Source organism: Equus caballus, chromosome 29, assembly GCF_041296265.1.
Source record: "Equus caballus isolate H_3958 breed thoroughbred chromosome 29, TB-T2T, whole genome shotgun sequence".
NCBI lineage: Eukaryota > Metazoa > Chordata > Mammalia > Perissodactyla > Equidae > Equus > Equus caballus.
The window spans coordinates 43,752,076-43,768,649 of NC_091712.1; the positions used below are offsets into that span (position 1 = coordinate 43,752,076).

Genomic DNA, 16,574 nt, shown 5'->3' on the forward strand with positions numbered 1-16,574 from the left:
AACCACTAATAGGCCACTTTCTCCCCACTGGTCTATGATTATATGAGCTGAAATATTTCAAGTTTTCACACGTGTATGAATGTGCCCCACTGATCAATGTGTCCATCCCTGTACCACCCTTGATTTACTACAGCCCTGCCAGGCTTAAGGTGAATCTCTCTCTCCTTTTTCTCCTCTTTTCTCTTCTTGGGCATCTTGTTAACTCTGGCCTGTGCCCTTCCAAATAAATTTAGGAACCAGATTCTCAAGTTCCTCAAAAAATTCTAGGGTGATTTGGATTAGAACTGCATTGAATCTACTTGCCAATATGGGGAGAACTGACATTTTTACAATATTTACTATTCCTTTTAATGAACATAATGGTCTCTCATTTTGTCTTTCTTAATGTCTTTGTTAAAGTTTAAAGTATTTCCATGGATGATTTCAAGCCTCTTTTTATTTTTGTCATATTTTCCTCACTAACTACCTTGTGTGTTTTTATTGCTAGCATAAAATGAGAACTTTTCAGATACTGGGTGATCTATTTCAATGGTTCTCAAATTTAAAAACTATAGAAAGAAATACACCAAAAAGTCACTTCTGCCCAGTTCTTATTTACCACATTTCCCAAACCCCTTACAGTAACCACTTTTAATCGTTTATCTTTCCAAGGTGTTTTTGTGTGTATGTGGTTACCCTCAAAATTTTACTATATATATTTAATAACTTAAAGACTAAAGTTAATCATATTTCAATCCCCTAGCCAAACAAAAATAGAATTTAAACCACTAACTACAATCAGACATAATTTTACAGGGATGTCTGCTGGCATGTTGGCTAGGGGATTGAAACCCTTCTTCGTGACTTTTTCTTCTTACAGTATCTCCTCAAGAAGTTCCATTAGGGAAGGTACACTGGTGAAAACCATTTTTGTTTATTCCAAGCTATGTTTATTTCACACTCATTTCTGAAAGACAGTTTTGCTGAGCACACAATTCTCAAGGGAAGATCCTGACAGCCCAGTTTGGGTAGGTGGAGCCTAAATGACCCCTCACACAGAACCCACACGGGCAAGGGGTGGACACTGCGCTCAGAGTGTGAGAGGAAGTGCTCAGTGGTGGTGACTAAATGCCCAGCAATACAGGGAACAGACAAATTCAGGTACTGAAACCTAATAACTCTAAATTGTGACTGAAATTTCCTAACACATCCAGTTACCTTTTTTTTTTCAGGGAAAAGTCCTTCTCAGCAGTTTAGGTTGTGCTTGAAACATCCTTTGGGTAACTAAGCCTGCAGTCAAAGCTCCACGCTCGCAGTAACAGCATTTTCCATAAGTGCATCCTGAACTTCGGAGTGAAGAGCCTTTCTCCCAGTAAGAACCACCTGTTCAACTTCCAAGTCAGACCTCAGCCACACGTTCTCCACCCTGCTGCCCTGGAACCTCCCTGCAGCCGTCTTCCCCCTGGAAGACCCTGGGCCCCTCGGTTGGTCCCAAGGCAGCCGGTGCACATGGAGAAAACCCGCTAGTGAGACATTCCTCGCCCTGGCACGCTCCCCTCCCACTACGCTCAGTCACGCTGTGTGCGTGGCGTTCCCCTCACTCCTCTTGTCGCCATTTCCTGACGCCTTCGGCAACCTTCAGCCTTCGGATTAGATCTCCTCTCTTTACAGATGCCTCCTCCACCAAACTGTCTGAAGCAGCTCCCCATTACTCTACCACAGCCCATAACCATCAACGGGCACCACCTGTTGAGCAGCGCTCTCAAAGCTCCAAAAAGCTGCTTACTCTACTTTCATTTTGACCAAAGGCTGTGTAAAGAGTTTTAACAAGGGGCCGGCCCCAGGGCCTAGAGGTTAAGTTCGCGCACTCCGCTTCCACAGCCCAGGGTTTCGTTGTTCAGATCCTGGGTGTGGACATGGCACCGCTCATCAGGCCACAGTGAGGCAGCGACCCACATGCCACAACTAGAAGGACCTACAGCTAGAATACACAACTATGTACTGGGGGGCTTTGGAGAGAAGAAAAAAGAAGATTGGCAACAGATGTTAGCTCAGGTGCCAATCTAAAAAAATAAAAAAGCTGTTTTAATAAAGTTAATTTGAAACTATACATCTACCCGATTTCATTTTCAGCTTCTTCCCACCATACTATGGACTATATACTGTGTTGCACATAGCAACTGAGGTGTTCCCAATTTTTGGAATAATTTCTTTAACCTCTTATTAACGGAAAACAGAAAACCTATGGATAGTAATATGGGAGACACGTCTCAGCAGCATTTTGATGAAATCATAGGAATACAAGTCTTGCCTGCTTGATTCTTTATACCAATTTGTGAACTTTTAAACTTAACTGAGGATTAATTATGAAATTTGCACAACAATCTCATGTTTTCGAGGAGTCAGGAAAGGAAGTCAAGTAACCAGTGAAGACTTCCTACCCTCTGGGGACTGAATGTGGCCCCAGTGCCTATGCAATGCAGGCTGTGACCGCGCAGGCAAGGGACTCCCAGGTGGAGCTTTGATCCCCGATGTGCCCACATCCACCACCACACTCCGTGCATGTGTGTAAGAACACACGGGAAATAAGCAGCTACCACCAATCCTGGTTTGCATCCTCCCACAGAAAATAGAGCCTTACTTTCTGTAACTGCAATTTTTTTACGTTTCAAACAAGCTTAACTATAATAAGAACAGAATAAGTGTCTTATGAAACTCTGAGGAACTCTGACAAATGCCTGTATTATGTCAAATTGTTAATGCCCTTCAGAAATTCTTCAGCTGGTGATTCAGGAATGGAGAAGCATAATTATGTATCATTTAATTTTAGCATGACAGACAGAAAGAAAATACAACACAATTCATCTTTTAAGTCTAAAACAAATTTTTCAGGTGGGCAATGCTATAATTAATTTGTTCAGTTTCTACATCATTGTGATGTTTAGCGGCCATTAACAATGTTTCACAAAGCAAAACAAAAAACACAAAATAAAACAATAAAAAAGAGACTCCTAATAACATAAAACTTTTACAATAGTAATTACGGAACATGGATTTTTAATGAATTTCATATTGCAATGAAGACATTGAACACTTAAAAACAATTACATCAACACAATAAAAACACTTGCTTCTACACAACACTTATAAATGCATATTTTCCCCCCAAAGAAACTTGTTTTTCACAGATTTAAGCAACAAATCATTTACATAAGATTCTTCAGATTCCAAAATATGTACAGAATTTTTGACTCTACAGAAACTGATGTGCAGTCGCTGAGAAAAAGAGTGTTGCCTTGTCCAACAGCATCTCGTCTATGAAATTCTCCATCAATATATGTTTTTCAGTAACCACCCATTTTCCTTCCATTATCAAATGAAATTCTGGACATGTCAGCATATAGGACAAAACCACTCCCATCTCCAAATACTATTTCAGATGAGATGACATGTGGCTGATAACATGACAATGTCAGTCACACATGTGCACAGATGCACATTCACGCAGGCACACACATCCATGCACACGCACACACTCACTATCCCCATCTCCTTCATGACTCCTGAAAACACCACCACTATGGCCACAGCAGCAGCTGGATGGAATCACGTCAGAGGACGACGCGGTAGTCAGCTGTAGCATGTCCTGCTCCTGAGAAGCTATTGGAGCACCACGCGGCCTTCCGTCCTGGTGCAGATGAGTGAGGAGGGTGGCCCCTCCACTTAGCGAGAAAAGGTGAGCAGCTGCTGGCCATGAAGGGCGCTAGTCTGCACAGAACTAAAAGGCCATCACAAACATAGACCTAAAAGCTTCAAATTTTTTTAATCTGGCAGAGATCTGGTTCTTAAGTTTGACTTAGCTATCTGTATACGTTTTTCAATGTTCCTAACAATGATTCTAAGACACCCAGACATTCAAATCACATCACAAAAGGAACACAAGCCTGTGGCCGTGCAGCTTATCACTCCAAGTCGTCTGTGGTCACACCTTCAGGGTGTGGGGCAGTAAAGGAGACGTGGCCACCAACAACTGCCCTGAGAACACTCGGGAGAGCAGGGCCTGCCACCTGACGTCCTAACCCGCCTCAGTGACAGGCCTGACTTCGTTCTCAAACAGTGTGGTCGCAGGACTGTCAGACTTTAAAAATACAACAAATTCTTGAGTTTTGAAAATAAAGTTCCTCTAAAACATCTGTTGTTTGTCCCTTAGCTAGCAACCTCAATAGTGCACTATGTCATTACTGGTTTCTCCTGGTCCCGTCTTCCCTTCCAGGCTGTGGAAAGCATTTCAGAATCATTCTGAACAATTCGGGGTGGAGTTCCTAAGATCAGCTACTGCAGGACCTGAGCAAAAGGAGCTGCTAAGGAGGCACATCCACTAGGGACGCCCCAGCGAAGGATGGCCTGACACTCTGCTTATACCACCTCTCACTGAATGGCACTCCACCAGCTGCCAGCTCCAGCTCCCGTGTCACCCCAGAACAGGAAACACAGAACGGGGGTCGCCCATGATGCTTTTCAACGTTAGCTTCTCGTGCCTCTCTCCAAGAAGCCAGTCTCCAAGCAGACACATTTAAAGAGTAAAACTACGAGGCACAGAGCACTGAGATGCTTTTATCAAAACCCTAACTCAACAAGAAGCATGAACTCACAAACACCAGAAAACAGTGGCTCCTAGGAAGGCAGGAGTGATGGCCCACTCAGACAGTGAGAGGTGTCCCGCTACTGAGACAATAGGTCTTGAAAAGCTCATGGAAGAGCCTTTCACCTTCAGGACACATCTGCTGTGACTGTCTTTCCTGCCTTCTGAACTGAATTCTGTGTTCCAGCTGTTAAGTCAAAGTGCTTTCACTAGGCAAGAGTGAGACTCCCACTCCCAAGTTTTCCAAGTACATTTTTGAGGTAGTACTCATTTACTTGCATTGTTGGCTCTCAAATACCACCTAGGAAGTGAACCCATTTAGAAATATACAAACCAAAGGTGTAGAAAATACATAAGGATTTGTTTTCAGGTAGCAGGGCTTTCTTAAAAAGGTCGAGTCACATTCAATGGATAAATCATTTGAAACTTCTAAAAACTGTTTATAACTATAGCTCTAAACTAAAGTGCTTTAAATTTTGCTTAATATCTTAAATCAGTGATTAGAATAATTATATTTTTTAGAATTTGCTAGTATGAGACCTCAGGAGATTAAAATGATTTTCTATAAAAAGAGCAGAAACTTTTTCTTTTCAAAAGAAACTCTCTGAATGTTGCAAACTCAACATTCCATGCTATTTTTTTTAATTTCTGAAATCCAGGTTAATCTTACAGAACTGTAACAGAACATAGAGTTGAAGTTGAATTACAAGATAGCACGTCCTAAAACTTCATGTGGAAGTAAACATGACATCTTTGACCACTCCTGCCTTCAGGAGCCAATGCAAATGCAGCTCTGCAGTCTTCCCAGGCCAAGGTAGACGTGTATAATTACTCCAGAAACCAACAGACTACTTACACCTCACAGTAAGTACACAGGTTCACATTTAACTCACACGAATGTAATGCCCTCTGTCATCTGTCAAATGCCAGTAACATAACACGTGACGTGCTCCAGGGAGGGGCTGCATTTCTACTGACCAGAGGATGCCAACACACACAGGACAATAAAAACACGACCACACATTTTTCTTTACATTTCATGCAAGCTGGGTACAATGTGAAAAGAACATATACAAATCACCCTTTTCAGGGTCCAAGTCTCACAAAAATGGCTGATCAATATGAGAAAAGCCTGCACCAGTCACAGGTCCATGGCAAACTACAAGACCTAGGAGCGCCGGCGACGTTACTTCTCTTGTAACAGCGCAGGGATGTTTATGTTCCAGCCAATGGCTTGCCTGTCAAACCCACACGTGAACAGGTTGCACACGGGGTGGTCCTCGCTCCACGCCGAGCAGCACACCATTCTTCTGTGGCCCTATTACCAATCACACAAACCAGAATTAGTGTATTATTCCTGAAGCATGAGAGCTACAAAACCTCAGCCAAATTAACAACTACATCACTCACAGGGACTAAATTGAAAAAAAAATTTAACACACAGTATTAGTCAAAGTGAGCCCAAAATACTAAGCACGGCAAAGGGCTTTCAGGGATGTGCTGGGGGTGGAAAGGCCAGGATGAAGTGAGCAAGGTCAGACCACACAAGGAACTCAGGGAGATCCCACCAAAAGGACTGTATGAGTCTCTGTTTAGAAAATGACCAAGCTTACAGTAAGACAGAAATAATAAGTAACCAACTTGAAATTTCTTAATGAACAAATGAGGCTAGATGATAATGGGGAATAAATTAAATGAAATTCACTCAAAGACCTTGAATATCATTTTAACAAATAGGTTCAAGTAATAAAGAAGACAGAAAAATACATTTGGTGACAAAAAAAGGAGGATAAAATAAATGGCCTTTCAAGTAGATCTCGGCCACCTTCACGGATTTCAATCAAATCTCAGAATGTTGGAAAAAAGTATTGCAAAAATATTTGCAAAGTTTCTAGTGTGATCTATTTGGCGTAGCCGTGCAGAGATGTAAGCAACTCCTTAGGACACATTCTTACGTTCTAAATCAACATGAGAGCTCTAACACGCTTTCACTGTAGCATCACATAGGAAAGCACGAGGAGCAGGACTAAGACCTGACAGGAATTCAGTAAGTCGAAGAAACACCCAATGTGCTCTGTGCAAACCCTCCCGTGAAAAGTGCTGCCCGCACGCCCAAGAGAACAGGACAGGCCGCTCACGAGCATGTCGACGGAAGCCCACAACCAAGGCTACACGAGCTATCTTTATCACTTCTTTGTGAAGAACCTAAGAAAAAGAACGAACAACACAGCCACAAAACGCCAGCGAAATCCAGACTCATACAAGAGCTAAAGCTGACGCACACTGAGATCAGGGAAAGACCACACGGCACCCAGAAGGTGGGTCAGAACCAGGAGCCAAATGGCGAGGGAGCAGGAAGCCAACTCCAGGCCTGCGTGGGCCTTCACCTCATGGAGATTCCCCTGGAGCACAAAGGACGTGGTGCCCCGGGGCACCCACCGGAGAGAGGCTGGTGAACATATCGACTGCCCTCCTGCAGTCACAACATGCACATGGGAACCTCTGCACTCCTACGAGACAGAGCCAGTACTTTCTGTAAACCCACATCTCACAAACATGCCACACCAAGAACCCCGCTCCCTGCCAGTCCTCTTCACACAAGTCAGAGCTCGCCTCACTCCAACACTTCCGGAAAACGTCACTGACACTTTCCCCAAAGTAAAACCCTTTCCTCCAGCTACTAAGTTTAAAAATAAGTGTGGTTTTCTCTTTTCAAAATCTGGGAAAGAAGTTGAAAGAAGCTAGGACAATACAAAGGGATTTCTAGCTGCGCTTCTGTGACACTGAAAACCATATTTATCTATCTGAGGATATATTACAAGTTCAGAATTAAGTGAAATGTTATTCACTGATCTTAAAAATAAATTTATTTCATGTACCACTTTAGGAGGGAATAAATCCAAGTACAAAATTCTACAATTCCAACAAGCCTGAACGTTTGTAGATTAATTTAAAAAAAAACTGTCTCCATGGAATTAGTGCCACCAAGAACTGCTTACAACTCCCTATTTTCTTGAGGGAAAATATCCTCAAAGTAATGAAGTCATATACACTTGTTCACTTGTTTCAAAATGCACACTTTACACGCTGCCCAGCAACTCTGCCTGACACAAGCAGGCACAACGGAAGAGAGAAGATGCGGCTCAGCTGACGCATGAGGGAAACTCGGCAGTTACCAAACGAAAACATCCCCTGGACACACCGTCACAGCTTTGTGGGGGGGCTGTGGAGCTTTTCTTAGCTACTCTAGTTTCACAAGTAGTTTTCCTATGGTATGAACGAGAATAAAAAGCTCAGCGACTTCCAACAGCACACGTGTGAGCCAGGAGAGGGAGGACACAGCCTTGCCCTGAGGACAGGCGCTTTCAGAAAGCTGGTGTTGCTATGCTGGCAGCAAATCCCCGCTACAATCTACCTCCGACACCACCCTGGGCCTGCAGTTCCTGAAGCCCCATCTCCCGCAGAGCCAGCCCATGGCTCATGACCTGCGCCGTGAGGCTTTGCAGATGAGATGAGATGGACGCCTACACCAGGGCCAGCAGAGCAGCTGCCACCAGGCAGCAGGGGCGGAGAACACTGGAGGAGTACACTCACTCCTGAAGGGTCGGGGACGGGCTCCTCTAGAAAGAACGGACAGACCGGCCTATCCCTGGCACAGGTGTCACGGTGACACCCAGACAAAGCACAAGGAGGCAAAGGAGAGATTGATAGTGTGGGGGCTCAACTAAGCACAAAGTCTGGAGCACATCGCGTACTCCGAGACTCTCCCTCGGACTTCGATTCACCCAGGGAACCCATCTCACTGCAGGTTCACAGGAGCCCCTCAGAGATCTGATTCAGCAGGTGTGAGCTGGTGCTATGGATCCCCAATCTTATCAAGTGTCAGGTAACTGACGGGCAGTCCAAACACCACAGAAACACCAACCCAACTCCCCTGCACTGCATCACCTGAGCTGAATGAGGAACAATGCCTAACTCATGAGAAAGCACATCTAACACGGCCTTTTGTTGTCTGGTGACCAGCTGTGGAAAGGTGTCTTTTGGTTGTGGGTGGAGGGCAGTCCCTTCCTTAAGAGCTCCCACAATCCACGACCACGGCGGTCACGTGGCTACCTCACATACTTGTCGTTTGATAAATTCCAGCTTGGACACGTTCAACTGCAAATACTTCAGACTTTGCTTCCCAAGATGGTGGCCACCGCACCCATGCAAACGAGCTCCTGAGAAGTGCTAGTGCAACTGAGACGCTGACCACTTGCTTCACATACGTTTAAACTTAAAAATTGATACTCAGTACAGGTATTGGGAAACGTTTTCAACTTCAAATTCTATGAACTCTAAATACAGATCCAGTATTTCCAATGAAAATCTAGCATCCAAAGACTTAGTAACAAAATGAGAACGTTAAATTGCTAATATTCTTATACCAATTACATGTTGCAATTATATTATTTCAGATATATATGGTTAAATAAAATATACTGTTAAAATTAATTTTTCTCTTTTTTGAAAGTGGCTATTAGAAAACTTAAAACACACAAGTGGCTCACACTGTACTTCAATTAGACAGTGATGACTGAGAAGTGAATTCCAAGCTCTTCCTAAGGCTCTTTGTGAACACACACGTCAACAGCCAGTTACCTGTCGACTGCTGCGGGGGAGCCGTGCTAGCCGCACGCCCGACATATCGAACAATCTCACTTGTCGGTTGTCGTGTGGGAGGGCAATGATTTTTTGGCCAACACATACATTGATCCTGCAAAGTAGAGAGAAAAGTAGGTTATGTATAAAACAGCAAAAAGACGAATTTTTGAGTTTATAGACTATGATGCAGTAGGATATTTCATACTATTCACATTTCATGTCAAACCACATTAGCAAACCATAGGTATTATCTGTCTATGACACTAGAATACAGAGACCAAGTCACTAACACGTAACTTACACGTCTCACCTGGTAACTAAAACAGATGCCCTACACCGTTTGGCCATAAATGGCTCCTTCTTATTCTTACAAAGCTCACTACGCCAACCTGATTTTATACTTAAGTTTCAGCATTTACGGAATACTGAACTTGCATTAGAGGATCGATAAGAAAATATTTTCCCAGGCATCTAAACCACTTTTCCCAAGGCAATATCAATTAACCACTAAATTTACATGAACAAGACATTAAATCACAATCTACCCTTCCAGATCATGCTAAATGTTTATGTAAGGAGCAGCTTTCTTCACCTGTTGATGGCAGAGTCTGTACGAATTGTGGCAATGGGGGATCTCATGTTCTTTAAATCCCAAACCTTCACAGTGCGGTCATCACTGCCTGAAACGACGTTATCCCCGACGGTGAACACAGCAGAAGTCACGGTGCTACAAGTAAAGGGCACAGGGTCAGAACCTCATCAGCAAGTTCTAGGATATGGACATGAGTCCTCTCCACACTGCATGATGAACGCACGATCTTGTTGCCAGAGACGGACCAGGTGAGTGGAAAGGATGCTGGAGGCGTGGGAACTGACAACTGTCTTCTGGTCTGCTTGCACCTCTCCATGAGTGTGGAGACAAACACCCCTAAGTCCCCCAGTAGATTAGAAAATTAGTCTATCCTACCCTATTCTACCTCCGCCAGGCAATGGAGCAAAGAGAAGTTACCAGAATGCATGAATCAGATAGAACCTGCCAAAATTTCTATATATTCGTGCCTGATAGCAGAGAATTTTTTAAAAATCCATCCTGAATGCACCTTTCAATCAGTTTAATCTTAACACTGGAGAAAAGCTTATTCCTACAACTCAACAACAAAAATACAATTAAAAAGCGGGGGGGAAGAACTTGAATAGACCATGGCCAACAAACCCATGAAAAGATGTTCAACATTACTAATTATTAGGGAAATGCAAATCAAAACCACATCTCATACCCTCCCACCAATTAGGATGGCTATTATCCAAAAAAGAACAAAAAAAAAACAAAAAACAAAAAAAAAATAACAAGTATTGGTCAGAATATGGAGAAAAGGGACCCTGTGTGCATCGCTGGTGGGAATGCAAATTGGTGTAGCCACTACGGAAAACAGTATGGAGGTTCCTCGACAAATTAAAAATAGAACTACCATATCATCCTGCAACCCCACTTCTGGGTATTTATCCAAAGAAAACAAAAACACTAACTGAAAATACACATGTACCCTCATGTTCATCGCAGCATTATTTGAAACAGCCAAGATATGGAAATAATCTAAGTGTCTGTCAACAGATGAATGAATAAAGATGTGCTGTATATATATGTGTGCATATATATATACACACACATATAATAAAATATATTTTTCAGCCATAAAAAGAATGAAATCCTGCCATTTGTGACAACATGGATGGACCTGGAAGACAGTATGCTAAACCAGACAGTGTCCCACGAGACACAAAGAGGGACCTAGAGAAAATCGAACCCTACTCGAGGCCATGTGTGACACAGGGAGAAGGGGGAGATGAAGGTAAACCCGGAATGCCAACCCAATGAACTCCCTATTTAAAAAATAAAGAACACATGGAAGAAGGGAACAGTTTAGTGGGTACCAGAGGGGAAGGGGGTTGGGGGGTGGCCATAAGGGGTAAAGGGGCACATTTATATGGTGCCTGACAAATAATAATGCACAACTGAAATTTCACAATGTGACAAACTATCATGACATCAATAAAAAGAAAGGAAGGAAGAACAATGCAAGCTTGACTGGAGGTGAGGTGCCTCAGCAGCCATAACAAGGCGTGAGGAATTCGGCCCTGGGCAAAGCCCCGAGAGTGGAATCATGGCACCCGTGACTCCTCTGTGGACTCTCCTCTTCTGGAGCCAAATTTCAGTTAACATTCTGCTAAATTAATGAAAAGAAGTCTCCAAAAAAGACTGTCTAAGCCTATGTTAATGAAGTGCTGAGAGACATTAGGTTTTTAATAAATCACAATCCTGACAGGTATTGTAGGGCGTCAAAGGGAAGGGCTGGCAGAGGCAGTCCCTCTAAGGGCCCTCCAACTCGGGTCCCACGGGGAAGCGGGTGCAGCACAACCGCTCACTGGAAAAGCTCAGACTCTGCCAAACTCCAGCCAACTCATTTATCTTGTCGCCGAGAGCAGCCAAGCATGTGCTTCCAGCTGACAGTGCGGTACCTTCTCGTCGCACACCACTGCCTGATCTGGAACATTCCACTCCCTCCGTGGGTCTCAATCAACAGAAAGACTGTAATGCTAGCACTCCTCATTAGGACGAACAGCTGTCTACCCAGTCACACAGAGACACAAAACTGTTTTGCATGACAATCTGCAGGAATTTCATGGCTAAGAAAAAAAATATATGATGTGGAAAATGCTGGCCCATGAAATGCTGAAGTCGTGTGCTTTTCTGGCTCCACGTCAGAAACCGGCTGCAGTGCTCCCATTTCCTATTTCCAAGATGCAGCTTCCTACAAAGCAAAGTAATACTTTTACATCTGAAGAACAGGCAGGAAGAGCAAGCCCTCCAGAAGTAGAAACGACAGGAGAGGGGGGCATCCCTTTCCTAAGAACACAGGCTCCATCTTTGCATCTTTCCAGGTACACACGAGTCCACCTTTGGAAAGTCTCCAGGAAGGTATCAGCGTGGCTTCCTCACTCTGGCCACGCACTGCTCAGGGAGGCTGCAGTGTTCAAAGAAAAGCACAAGTTCAACACCTCTGTGGTCCACTGATGCTGACGTGACAAACGGACCAAAGGACTTCCCCACCAGCCAAACCAGAACTCACTCACATGCCTGCACAGAGGACGCTGCACAAGCCTCGTAACACCTGTGTGACTGTGCCCTTTGTGTACAAAGCGATCAGATCGCCGCACTCCTTCCCAACCAACATTGTCAAAACTGATTTTTAAAAACTGAACTTCTAACAGATGAACCAGTCTTCAGGTGCCCAAACAAACTGACAGTCAAGGGTCTGGAGAACAAGTCCTCCACTTGCCTTTCCTATCATGAGCTTTTCAGAATTTAAAGAACTCAGGGCCAGCCTGGTAGCGCAGCAGTTAAGTGCCCACGTTCCGCTTTGGCGGCCCAGGGTTCGCTGGTTCGAATCCCGGGTGCAGACATGGCACCACTTGGCATGCCATGCTGTGGTAGGAGTCCCACATATAAAGTAGAGGGAAGATGGGCACAGATGTTAGCTCAGGGCTAGTCTTCCTCAGCAAAAAGATGAGGGTTGGCAGCAGATGTTAGCTCAGGGCTAATCCTCAAAAACAAAAAAAAAAGAATTTAAAGAACTCACATCAGTCTGTATTTTAAGATGTCAGATACCTAAATGAGAAACAAAAAAATCATCTCCAAATGAAAGATGTTTCTGAATATTCCTTGATGGCTACTACCCAAAAAGTGGACCCTAAGATAAAGAACACTCAAAGGAAAAGTCAACCTTGTATCACACATGATGCTTTTCCAAGATTTAAAATTCAACTGTTCCCTGGAAAAAAGAGGTTACATACCCTCATATGCTGGGATAAATACTGTTGCCTAGTTACACTACTCTCTAACCTCTCTGTTCAGGAATAACTGAGGGATTTACAGTCTAAATTAGTGACAGGACTGAACCACAGAACTGTTCATTCAACAAAAATTTACTGAGCACCCCCTATGTGCACGTGCGGCTTTGTGTGAGAGAATACGCAACAGAGAGGGTGAAATTGCTCTGTGACGCTCACATTCTCGTGGAGCAGGCAGCAACAGTCCTGGCTCTAAGGAAACGTGGTGCAGTTTTAGGGCACATGGCATAATTCTAACAGCTCAAATGTGCCGACAGTACTTTCACCAAAGCTTCAGAAAAACTACTACAATAACCAGGTTTATTATCGGCCAAAGAGAAGGGTTCCAAAAGTAGCTTTAAGAGTGTATCCAAACAGTACTTTAGTTAACTTGGTTAAATTCTCCTCCTTAGCATTTTATTAACTGAATTAATAAGGATCTTTCCCACAGATCACTCAAAGACGACAGTTCCACACAACCTGAGCTAAAATGAGCAGAGAAGTTCAAATTAAAATTTATACAGTAACTTCATGCTTGCAGAGGGTCAAGACTCTGACTTCCTTTTTGTGAAATCTGGTCACTGTTTCATTCTTATTAAATGATGTAACAGTCACTATAATTAAGTTTTGAATAACTGTAATTACACCAATAACTTTAAAGACATCTAAAAGGAATGAACTCCATTTAAATTAGGTGAGGAATGACCTCCCTCAGGTTTTAATAACCTCACTTTCCAGTCCCTTACCACCTGAGCCCGGGACCATGCCTCGTACATGCTCATCAATTCCACAACAGCCAAAGTCTCAATATCACCACTTGATGAATTTGTGTACAAAAACTGGGAAGTAAGGAATTTCAAAGGTTTCATTTATTTTTTTTAATCTCCCAAAAGGAAAAACTTTTTACATCAGCTGTGAAGGTAACATGGTTCAGATAAGCCCTATTCATGAAAATAATTAGGAAAATTAAAGTCAGAAATCTATCAGGAATTACAAGATTTTTACGTTAGCCAAGTTGAAGAAAGATCGCTGCTGCTTTACTGGATAAGAGAAGATGAGCCACCCCCAGACGCCCCTGGAGCCAGCACACCAGCCCTGGGTCTGCAGCGACCTGTCAAAGGGCCTGGAGGGCAGCTTTTCTTCCCTGGTGAGAGGAGGGAACCTGACGTGTTCCTCGCTCTAGGGTCTGGCTGACTCCACCTGAATGAGGGACAACGAACGAGGGACAACAGGTGCCGGAGGGCGCTTCCAGCCCAAGACTGTGTGCCAATGTGCTTCAGAACCACCTGAGTGTGAGCACACCCATCGGATATGGAACAGGCTACACATAACATGACACGTGTGCAGATATGTATATACATGTGTGAGCGTCCCCAACAGAAGTGGAACAGGCTACACAGAACACGACACGTGCAGATACATATATACATGTGAGCACACCCATCGGAAGTGGAACAGGCTACACAGAACACGACACATGTGCTCATACATATACACGTGTGTGAGCGCACCCGTAAGAAGTAGAACAGGCTACAAAGAACAGAACATGTGTGCAGGTATGTATATACATGTGTGAGCATGCCCAACAGAAGTGGAACAGGCTACACAGAACATGACGCTCGTGCACATACATATATACATGAGTGTGCCTGTCAGAAGTGACACAGGCCACACAGAACATGACACATGTACATACATGTATACATGTGTAAGCACACCCTTCAGAAGTGACATGGGCTACACAGAACATGACACATGTACATATGTATATAAGTGTGTGAGCACCGTCAGAAGTGACAAGAGCTACACAAAACATGACACGTGCACATACATACATATGTGAGCACACCCTTCAGAAGTTACATGGGCTACACAGAACATGACATGTGTGTGCATATGTACATGTGTGTGAGGGCGCCCATCAGAAATGACATGGGTGCACATACATATATATGTGAGTATGCCCATCAGAAGTGACAGGGGCTACACAGAACATGACACGTGTGCACATACGTATATATGTGTGTGAGGGCACCTGTCAGAAGTGACACGGGCTACAGAGAACATGACACGTGTGCACATAACAAATATATGTGTGAGATTGCCCATCAGAAGTGACATGGGCTACAGGACACATGAGGTATGTGCACATACGTACATGTGTGTGTATAAAATAAAATGATAACCCCTCCCACTGATACAGAAGAGGCTGCTACGTGAGGAATGCTAATTTAAATCAAGTATCTGATTTCCTCAATGAAAGAGACCGAAAAGGGAGGAATCACTGGCACCAGGATGCATCCATGGCATCCACACCTAAGCAGGGAAGACATCTGAAAGTCAAGTTTCACTTTCAAAAGTCCAAAATAAATTACTACCACAGCCCTCCAAAACTTTGCATTTCCTTACTCCTTTAGGAGAGCCAGCCAAATGAGAGCTTCCTGGTGTTTTCTGGCATGTGTGGAATTCACACGTTCTGTGTGTCTGGTCGTCCGGGGATTGACTTTCAAGGGGCCCCAAGTGGTGCCTCCTGGGCGGGAGCCCCACAGTGCCCGTGGGTGGTGCTCCCCAGTGGGAGCCAGGGCCCAGCAGAAGACCCAACCACAGCAGAGCTGCCCTGGACTGGGGACCACGGCTGCCTCGGCACAGGCAGGCACCTCTCTTTAGCAGACACACGCAGGAGGTTGGCTGTTATGGTAATGGGAGGAGGACATAAGTGCAAAATGCTACAACGGGAAAAGACTTTTCTTTCTTAAGTTTATGAAGCTTTGGCCAGAATACTTCTTTATGTGTTCTTTAGACTAAGTACAAGCACTCAGCTCTGGTTCTCTGCACTAAGTAACAGCACTCAGCTCTGTGTTCTCTTGATTTATTCTGCTTTATGCCCTGGTCCCAAGAAGTTCAAGGCTACTTAGGCACACAGACCATTCTCATAACTATCCGCTTTCACAGGGCCCTATATATATATTCCTGAAATGTATGCTCTTGACTAATTTTGCAAAATGGCCTCTCAGAATACAGAAGAAAATTTCTGAAGTCCACACATTCATGTACTTATAGTTATTGGAACGGCCCTTAGGTTTTCATTCAGGGTTAATTTTTACAGTTATATCAGTTAAAAAGTGTTAGGAGTAATAAATGAGAAGAGGATCTGGTAATTGAAAGCAAAGAGAAACAATCGAAAGCAAAGAGAAACCAGCACAAAAATAGCAAAAAGAAACAACTGACTTCCAGGGAAGCAAAAACCAACCAAACAATACCCAGGGCAGAGACAGAGAACTCAAATGCACAGCGTGAGGAGCCACCAGGTGTGGGGGAAACAGCAAGCACCAGGATGCTGAAGGCTTCCATAGCTCCCTCTCTGTACACACACACTTAAAATAGTTCAAGTCTTTTTTTAAAAACTGTCGATCACTGAGAG

The 16,574-nt window shown here is 43.8% G+C and overlaps 1 protein-coding gene across 18 annotated transcripts in view; it reads right to left on the reverse strand.

Moving 5' to 3' along the window:
• Positions 1-2,775: 2,775 nt before the first annotated feature.
• The window catches only part of WDR37 (WD repeat domain 37), an 81,906-nt gene continuing 68,107 nt past the window's right edge, over positions 2,776-16,574 (reverse strand). For all 18 annotated transcript variants that reach the window (XM_070254957.1, XM_023632023.2, XM_070254954.1 and 15 more), the window contains 3 exons: positions 9,858-9,992; positions 9,263-9,377; positions 2,776-5,939 (listed from right to left, as the gene is read on the reverse strand). In XM_070254957.1, the coding sequence (XP_070111058.1) occupies positions 5,808-5,939; positions 9,263-9,377; positions 9,858-9,992 (382 nt within the window). In that variant the 3' untranslated portion in view covers positions 2,776-5,807. The remainder of the gene's footprint in view (positions 5,940-9,262; positions 9,378-9,857; positions 9,993-16,574) is intronic.